The sequence below is a fragment of the Balaenoptera physalus genome (genome assembly GCF_965194825.1).
Source record: "Balaenoptera physalus genome assembly, chromosome: 21".
Classification (NCBI taxonomy): domain Eukaryota; kingdom Metazoa; phylum Chordata; class Mammalia; order Artiodactyla; family Balaenopteridae; genus Balaenoptera; species Balaenoptera physalus.
This window is the reverse complement of record NC_138902.1, coordinates 39,324,595-39,334,000: the sequence shown is the minus strand read 5'-3', so window position 1 is coordinate 39,334,000 and position 9,406 is coordinate 39,324,595. Positions and strand designations below refer to the sequence as shown.

The window sequence follows — 9,406 nt, the reverse complement described above, 5'->3', positions numbered from 1 at the left end:
TTTTTTTTTTTTTAGCTTGAAGGGACCTTAGAGATCACTTTTTCCAGGTCTTTCATGTTACAAATTAAGAAACTGAGTCCCAGTATGTTAGTAGTAGAGCCAGAATCACAACCGATTCCTCCCACCTGGCAAGCCCAGTGCTTTTTTTCAGCGCTACCTACTGCTTCTTGCACTGAGTCATTTATTTTCCAGGTGACTTCTGCATATGATGATGATGATGTGTGTGTGTGTGTGTGTGTATGTGTGTGTGTGTGTCTCTTTTAGGACTTTATAGCTTTACCAGGTTACAGAAAGAAATATATTTAACAGAGAAGAAAGAAAAGAGACATAAATTCAAGGGAGAATTTTCTCTTCCTATTGCCTTAATGTTGTTATTAAGGGAAAAACTGGAATACTGAAAACAAGAGAAGATTTTAGGGAATGTAGAAATCATCCCATCAAACTCTTCTGGAAGAATCTTTCCTGCTCTCCACGTTGGGGACGATTATCTTGGCTACCCGGTCGTCCGTGGGGCGCTGAGACGGTGCGGGTGTGTAATGTGTGTTTAACGTAGGGGGGGCGGGGAAGGGCGTTTGCACGTGGCTCTCCCGGGCCTGAGCGGGGAGGGGAGGGGGTCCGGCGGGGGGGCGCGGCGGGAACCGCGAGGCCGCAGCCAGTCGCCCGCGGCGCAGGTGGGAAGAGGGAGGGGTCTGCGCGGCCGCCGCGGAGCCGGGAGCCCCGGGAGCCGGCGAGGCTGGGAGGGGCGAGGCCGTCACTCGCCGCGGCGCGCGGAGCAGGGGAGGCGCGCGGAGCCCTCGGCCCCGGGCTGCGCCGGCCGCTTGCGCTCCGGAGGGGCCGCAGGGAAGGGGGACACGGCGCCATGGGTGAGTGAGGCTCGGCCTCGGGGGCGGCTGTGGCGGGAAGAAAGTGGGTGTCGGTCGGCCTCGGGCTGCATCGCTCCCCGCCTCCCCCGTCCGTCTGTGGACTTTTCCCGGGCGCCGGGGGAGGACCGCGGCCCGGGGGTCGCCGTGCGTGGGCGGCCCGGGGTCGGGGGGAGGATAAGGAGAGTCGGGGGGCGGGGTGGCTGTCCCCACGTGTGCCACGTTTCAGTGTGCGGTTCGGCGAGCAAGTTGAGACGGGGCTCGAGGAGTGGCGACGTCGTGCACTTTCCATTCGCCCAGGTTTGCGTGCGGGAAGGCGCTGGGACGGGGCGAGTTGGGGACCCTCTCCAGCCCCCGCCTCGGCGGGCCGCCACCGCGGCACAAAAGGCTTGTCGTGGAGGCTGGAGGCCGACGTGCCTCCAGCAGAGCTGGGCCGGTGGCGAGCGGCGCGGGCCGTCCGTCCCGGCCCCGGTCCCGGGGCGCTGGGGCGCGCGCCGCTCCGCTCAAGTTTCTAGACGGGGCCCGCCCGCTTCCGAGCTGAGCGGCTGCAGCTGCAACGGCCCCGGGAATGTGGGTGGGCGGAGGGGGAGCGGGTGTGAACCCGTCGGGCCAAGCGGAGCCCGAGGAGGCGGCGTCCCACGAGGAGGCTTGGGCGCGGGGGCCGGAGCGCAGGCGTCACGCGCCCTGCAGAGGCGGCGCGGCCCGTCCCGGAGGCCGGAGGGGGCCCGGCCGTGCCGCCGCTCACGGTTACTGAGCAGCGACCCACCGGCGGCCCGGCTGGCTCGTCGACGCCCGCGTTCTCGGTGCTTCGCGTCCGGGCGCGTTACGCCCCTCCCCCGGCCTCTCGCTTGTCCTTTGTTGTCAGGGATTTCTTCCAGGGTAAAGGAGGCCTTTGGGATTGACGTGCTCGGGTGCAAATTCCTAAATTCCCACAGGCTCGAGGGTTAGGGGATGCTTTGACTGCTAATCGGTGCCGTTCATAGACGCTGGCCAACTTGGAAGAAAGGAAAAAAGAGAAAGCCGAGGACATTTTTGCCTGTGAATGTTAATTGTGGTCAAGACATGTGTAGCCTCTTGCGTGATTCTGGAGAAGTTTTAGAAAGACCCATTTTTAGGGCCTTTGAATAAAATAGTGTTGCAGATGATCTGCAAGAAGAACTGTCTTTAAAAGTTTTCTGAAACGGAAGGAATGTTTTCAAGTTAAAAAGGAAAGATAAAACATTTTCCCAAGTATGGCAGAATGAGTTTCAGGCTCTTCCTCCCTCCCTCCCTCTCTCTCTCCCTTCTTTCTTGCCTTTCTTTCTAAATACATAGGCATATAAACTCTTGTTAGAATAGCACATAGAGGGAAAAAGCTCTCATAAATGGAAAACCAAAATAATTGACTGATGTAACCGATTCATTTTACTAAAAACATTAAGATGCTATTTGGATCCAACATAAAATCTCTAGAAAGAATGACATTTTTGCCTTGTAACCTTAAGCTTGAGTGGACTGTCTATCAACGGGTAAAGTACACATAATTTTGCAGTTAATTATTTCTCTAGGTTGCATTTCCAAGCTATAATGAAAACAGTTGGTCTTGGCTTTTACTTCAATGTTCTTGGATACATTACACACGATCCCAGGTTACAGGAGAGTGTTCTCCGGGGCAGGGGGTGGAGTTAGCACCTGAGCTCTTCTGCCAATCCTGAGCTTGAAAACTTCTCTGTCCTACCTGTAAACTGACAGATACCTAAAGTTTGTCTCTTCCTTTTTCTGCCAGGAATGGACTACCTTTTCCTATTGTAATCGAGGTCACTAAAAACTCATGTAGGTGTCAGATGGCTAGTAGGAGAGAATGGATAGAGGAAGCAGGTGAGAACCCAGAGGTCAGGGAAGTAGAGAAAGGAACAAGTGGGTAGCGCTAGAGTGAGAGCGTGAGGCCAGCACTCAGGACAGTGACCCAGACACGCGGTCCACAAATAGGAAGAGCCAAGGAAGGAGCCGAGGGGGGCCGACGAGAGAAAGAAGGAAGGAAGCCTGTCCAGAAACTAGAGAGAAAACACTTGGTCACTTCAGGTCATCTCTCTCCTCTTCTTTTCATTTACTTGTGAAAAACACATTACTTAGAACTTCTTTTATTCAGAGGTAGTAGGGGGGTGAGGGTTTAGCATTGGAGTCCAAATTGCTAGGATAAAGGGGAAAGCAGTGTAGCAGAATGCCTGACTATGCCAGCAAGCTGAATCCATCTTTTTCTGGTGTCATGACAACTGAAATTCATCATTTAAAAAAAGGAAGATGGTGCTATGGGAGTGAATATAGCAATCAATTCTTGCTTGACTCAGAAGAAGAAATCCATATTCTAGCATCGTGGAAGAATGAGAGTAATTGGTTAATCAAATATTCTGAATAATTGATAGTTATTTATAATGCACAAGGCTAATCCTCAAAAAAAAAAGTTATTTGCGAAGTAGGCAAATTGAGATTTTGGTATCCCTTGCTTCCTCCTTTTATGTATTTTCTTTCCTCAGTGATGCCTTCAGCTAATCTAGGTATGCAACAGGCTTTCCCTCTGCACCTGAATTTTGCTCTCCAGAAAGGATATGATGAAGCATTTCATACTGAAAAAATGCAGGACTGACTCCTTGCTAAGAATATTTATATTTTAGCTGCAAGGTTAACTTTAACCCACATGGTCTCTAATTATGAAATTCCAGGCTCCAGTGTGAGATAGGTGGGGGGATATTTTATATTTCTCCTCTAACCACGTCACTTACCGTTCTTTGTTTTATTTAAAAGGTGATGTTGGACATTATTTAGTTCATTATTTAGATATTATCGTGGAAAGTTTCATGGAGGGAGTGGTATTGAGCCTGGTGGTATTTGGATGGATGCGAAGGGTTTGGGAAGAGGTGTTCTAGATAGAATAATGGGCCCCTACCCAAAGCAGGAAGGAATTTGGGGGAGTGGAGCTGTAAGACATGGACCTGGGTTGACAAGATGGGACTTGATTTTGGAGAGCCTTCAAAAGCAACCAGAGGAATTTAGAATTTATGTAAGTGGAAGTAGAGAATCATGGAATGTTCTTGAGCAAAGAAGAATTGTAATGAAATTAGTGTTTAAGGAAGATAAATTGAGCAGTGTTGTTTAAGACACAGGATAAATTGGAGAGGACAGAACCAGTTGTCACAGTAATCCTGAAATGATGTGGTACATGTCTAGCTCAGTCCTAGTGGAAGAGTGGCAATAGTGGAAATGGAGGGAAAAAAAGATAGATGAATGATACTTCTAATGAAAAGTCTATAAAATTAGGAAATTAAGCAATAAAGAAGAGAATGAATAAGAGGTATTTTCTGGAGATTTGAAACCTTGAGGATTGGGGATATAGTAGGTCCCTTGATAGATTATTTAAAGGATAAAACAGATGGTTTATTTTCTGGATGCTTTGGACAGAAGATTAATTTCATTTTTGAAATGTTAGTTAAAAGGTGATGGTTAGACATCTAAAGACAAATGTTAGTAGATTGGAAACATACAGTGAGAAATTAATCAGAGGGCAAGAACAAGAAGGAAAATAAAAGTTAGAAGGTCACCAATCTTTGGTGAGAGGTAAATCCATATAATATATGAATTGTCTGTCTAGAGGTAGGAGTATAGGGAGGTGGGTTGAGGGAAAGGGAAGGAGGAGAAACACTGTTTGCTGGAAGAGAAACATCAACTACATAATGTGTATCAATGCCCTAAAATTAGAACAGTGAAATGTGACATCTTTAACTTTCAGTGTTAGATCTAGGAGTCCAGAAATTTTGACAAGAGGAGAATATCAGACAGAAATATTTTGCTGTCATTCAATTTCAGTAAAAATGGACTTGGTTAAGGATCTGTAAAATTATTTGCAAATTTAGGCCAAGAATAATGAGACATGGTATTGTCTTGAACTCACACTTTTTTTTTTCAGGAAAGTATGACCCCTAGAGGCAGTTGTCAACAAGGTACAAAGAGCCAAGATATGAAGCAGGAGAAGCAAATGATAATCTTTGGGTGGATTATGCAAATCTTGGGGATCCTGTTTCCTCTTTTGTTTGATGAGGGGTTGGGCATGATTCTGTACATTTATGTAGCTTAGATCTTGATTTAGTAACAATTAGAGGGAAAAACATGTAAAAAGATAAGCTCGAGCTATTTCCATTAAACAAATCAAGAACATGTTAAAAGATGCTAGACTACTGGGCAAAACTTTTCAAGGGTCAGTTGGCCTCTAGTATGTTATATTCCCTAGAAAATTATAAACGTCTGATAGTCTGAACCTGAGCAGAGAAAGATTAATATTCTGGTTATCTTCACTGCGTAACAGCTATCTCCATAACTAGTGAATTAAAACATCAATTTGTTATTACCTCTCATGGTTCTGTGGGCTGACTGCCGAGCAGTTCTCATTTGAGGTCTCCTGCCTTGCAGTTGAGTATCTGCCGGGGGTTCAAGCATCTGAAGACTTGGTTGGGCTGGTCGTCTAAAGTAGCTCCCACCTGTAGCTGACAGCATGCTGGCTGTTGGCTGGGACTTCAGGTGGGGTTGCCTCCAAGTGGCTTGGACTTTTCACAACATGGTGGCTGGGTTCCAAGAGGGATCAGCCCTAGAAAAGTGTTCCAAGAAAAAACCGGGCCGAAGCTGCAAGGCCTCTTATAACCTAGAACACCTTAGGTCCCAAAACATCACTTCAGCTGTCTTCTGATGGTCACAAAAATCATTCAGGACAGTCAAATTCAAGAGGAGGGGCATTAGACCCCCCTTCCTCCTGATCCGAGGAGAGGAGGAGAGAAGGAACTGAGGTAGGCAGCTACTGGATCTCATTCCTGAAAGAGATGTAAGTGTGTTTCACAGTAGAGACATCGTCAGGTTTACAACTGAAAATTTGATACAAGTTTTCTGAAACACATGGTAAAGCATTGAAACTTTAGTTAGAACTATGAAGAAGTCCAGATAGTCACACTGAAGTTTCACAGTAAAACATTTGAGTGTGGAAATTCATGCCTGGGTGGAAATGTGTTAATAAAATGCTGGGATAAGCTCTACTCAGAATAATTTCAAATACGATCAGCTAATATTTCTTATTTTAATTTAAATTTGAAGTTTCTAAGGCTGTTGTAAATTACTGTTTATTTTACTTAAATTTGAGTTTATGTCATAAATTGGAAGGTAGGTCAATTAGCATAAATCCTTTATTCAATATCCTCTTGTCACAATAAACTAAATGTTTTGTAGCGAACTGTTCAGAAGCTTGCTTTATTTTTCAGAAACGTGTTAACTGTACAAAATACATAATTGGAATTGGTATGGTGCAACTAAAAATAAGTGTAGTCTTAACTGTACTTATTTTTTGAAAGATATGTTTCTAAATTAAACATGTAAGATTCAGTTTATTAAAACTTTAAATGTAAATCTCATTTTATTATTTTTAACAGGAAAAAGTCAGAGCTGTCATTTATGATACAAAAATATAGGTCTTTCTCCTAGACAGTCGAAAAACAAAGAAAAATTAGGGTAAATGCGATGGGTTTAAAGTCCAGGACGGAATTAGTTTCAACCTAGAAACTTAGAGGCCTTAAAAAAGAATTAGATTCTGTTTCAACCTGACTGATTTGAGGTCATTCTATTTTCAACTGTTTGACAAGAGGTGAGGAAATGAGGGTAGATAATATGAAGCCACATACTCTGTGCCCGGTAGTCATGATGTGGCAGACAAACAAAAAGCACATCTCAACAAGAAATAAAGGCCTGACCTATATAACCAACAGAACTGGAATAATGCCTGAGGAGTTCAGAAGGTACTATGACATGGAGTTAAATTCTTCTTTAGTTTGTTAAGATGACCTGTCAAAATAGTCACGCACTACTTTCTCTACGATGTACGAGATCTACCCAAACTATATAATGATAGCACGATAAATACCTCTTGCTGTTTCTGTAAGACTTCTTTTTCTAGAACCTCCGCGTTTATTGTCTAAATAGAATAACGCAGAGAATACGTTCAGTACTAATTGCTGGGCCCCACTGCCAAGATTCAAATTCAGAAGGTTTGGGCTTGACTGGTGGACCTTCAGTGCTAACATGTGGTTCAACCAGTGTTGAGGCTGAAGCCTAGGACACGCTTCGAGAATTGCCTCTTCCAGAAAGCCTCTGTCCCCATCAAGCTGGCTGAGCGCCGTGACTGATGCTACTCCTCACTTGTGTCCTGTTGAGACTTAACCTGAGGAAGTCTCTGTCTAGTTGCTCTTTCCTTCCTTACCAGTCACTTCTTAGCCTTAGGATGGGGTGATGCTCTCCAGTTTTTACTGAAACTCTCCCTCTGAAAATTACTAATGATTTCCCGTCTCATGGTTCCAAGTGTTACTTATATGCGCGTAGCTCCCGAAGCCGTGTCACTGGGCTTCAGTGTCAGCTGCCTCCACCCAGCCGCCCCTCTAGCGCTTCAACCTCAATGCTTGCAAAACAGGGTTCCTCCTGCCGGGATCTGACTGGTTCCCTCCTCTCTTCCTTTGCCCTCTTCCTCCTCTTTCTTTTTTAATTTTTAATTAATTAATTAATTAATTTATGGCTGTGTTGGGTCTTAGTTTCTGTGCGAGGGCTTTCTCTAGTTGCGGCAAGCGGGGACCACTCTTCATCGCGGTGCGCAGGCCTCTCACTGTCGCGGCCTCTCTTGTTGTGGAGCACATGCTCCAGACGCGCAGGCTCAGTAGTTGTGGCGCACGGGCTTAGTTGCTCCGCGGCATGTGGGATCTTCCCAGACCAGGGCTCGAACCCGTGTCCCCTGCATTGGCAGGCAGCTTCTCAACCACTGCGCCACCAGGGAAGCCCCCTCCTCTTTCTTTTTCTTGATGACTCGAATAGACTGGCCTTGTTGAGCAAACGTCATTAGCCCTCCGACCGTCTGCACTGTCTTATCCTGTGTCATTACCGTTGCTTTCCGCCAGTCCCTCACCCCCTCCAGCCTGGACCTTAGTGGTCTTTTCACTGCCAGTTACTTCCCCGCTTTGGCCTCCTCCTAATCACCCCCATGTGATGATCAAGACACCCCACTCAAGCACAGCTCTTAATCGTGTCGCTGACCTCCCCAACTCCATTTCCTGCTATTATCGCTCATGCATTTTATCCCTTAACCGAAAGAAACTACAAACTAATTTCATCTACTCACCCTCAGCCTTTTCTTACCTCCAACTATTTGATCATGCTCGTCTTTACTCCATGGCACGTCCTTTCTATTTCCCAATGGAAAAGCAAAACTATTGTCAGCTTAAATATATTTCCTGTATGAAAAATTTCCACTATCTGCCCAGCTTAGTGTTTTCCTAAGCGTGGGATATATGCTAGTGAAATGCAAAGTTTTTTTTTTTTTAATGTTCGACAAATGAGTTATGATAATGCTTCTTTTTATTTTTTAATATTTATTTTATTTATTTCTTTGGTTGTGCCGGGTCTTAGTTGCGGCAGGCAGGCTCCTTAGTTGTGGCAGGCAGGCTCCTTAGTTGTGGCATGCAAACTCTTAATTGCGGCATGCATGTGGGATCTAGTTCCCTGAGCAGGGATCGAACCCGGGCCCCCTGCATTGGGAGCGCGGAGTCTTAACCACTGTGCCTGCCACCAGGGAAGTCCCCAGTATTTTTATTTTATATATTTCACAAATACTTCTACACTATTTAATATGTGCCATGCACTATTTACAATGCTTTATAAGTACTTAGTAGTTTAATCTTCCAAACAATCCTATGATGTGTGTTATTATCATCATCTTCATTTTTACACAGAGAGGTTTAAATAATTTGCTCAAGGTAACCTAACTAGTAAACAGTCAAGAGGGATTCTGAACTGAGGCCCTCTGGCTCCAGGGATTCTATGTTATACTGCCTTTCCATTTTAGGTGGTTCAAGGACATGGCATTAAATAAAGTTGAGTGTTGCAGTGATAGAGTTATTCTCATCTCAATATTCTTTCAATTCTTTTGATTAAGTCAAAAAGAAATCCTAATTTAGTGTTACTAGTTATATTCATTTCACAGCAGTTACCTTAACAGATCTCCCTTTACATAATAAAGGCATCCAGGTTTAAAGAAACTGAGAGGTAAAATGGTACTCACGTCAAAAAAAGGTTGAATAATTAAAGAGTATCAGTGATATTTCAGAGAGTTCCCCTTTTTAATAAAGAGAGGGCAGGACCTAGACTTTGAGCCTTTGGTAATCATTGTTTTTTTTTTTTTCATTGTTTTTAAAATAAGAAATACTGACTTTCTATTTAAGGTAGAGATTTAAAGTTTCATTTAAAATATATTTTAGTAAAAATGTAAATTGTGTTTTAAAATATCAAGTAAAGGAGAATAATGATGATACTTAAATATGGGACAAACCATATACCTGGAGGCAATTTTGTTCTGTAGAAGTCGTTAAAACATAAGTATTTCAGTAAATTTTTATTCTAATTTATCCACTAATTAGCCACGGAACTTGGGCACTTTTGTCACTTAACCTTCTGGGCTTCAGTTTATAATTGGTGGGGCTAAAACCAACAATATT

General features: G+C 44.4%; 1 protein-coding gene across 2 annotated transcripts in view; it reads left to right on the top strand.

Moving 5' to 3' along the window:
- The first annotated feature begins 697 nt into the window (after window positions 1–697).
- GPM6A (glycoprotein M6A) overlaps window positions 698–9,406 on the top strand; it is a 259,990-nt gene continuing 251,281 nt past the window's right edge. The window contains exon 1 of one of the 2 annotated variants that reach the window (XM_082444139.1): window positions 698–863. In XM_082444139.1, the coding sequence (XP_082300265.1) occupies window positions 860–863 (4 nt within the window). In that variant the 5' untranslated portion in view covers window positions 698–859. Of the gene's footprint in view, window positions 864–1,137; window positions 1,161–9,406 lie in introns of those variants that run through there. The other variant, XM_082444140.1, reaches the window with a different exon arrangement.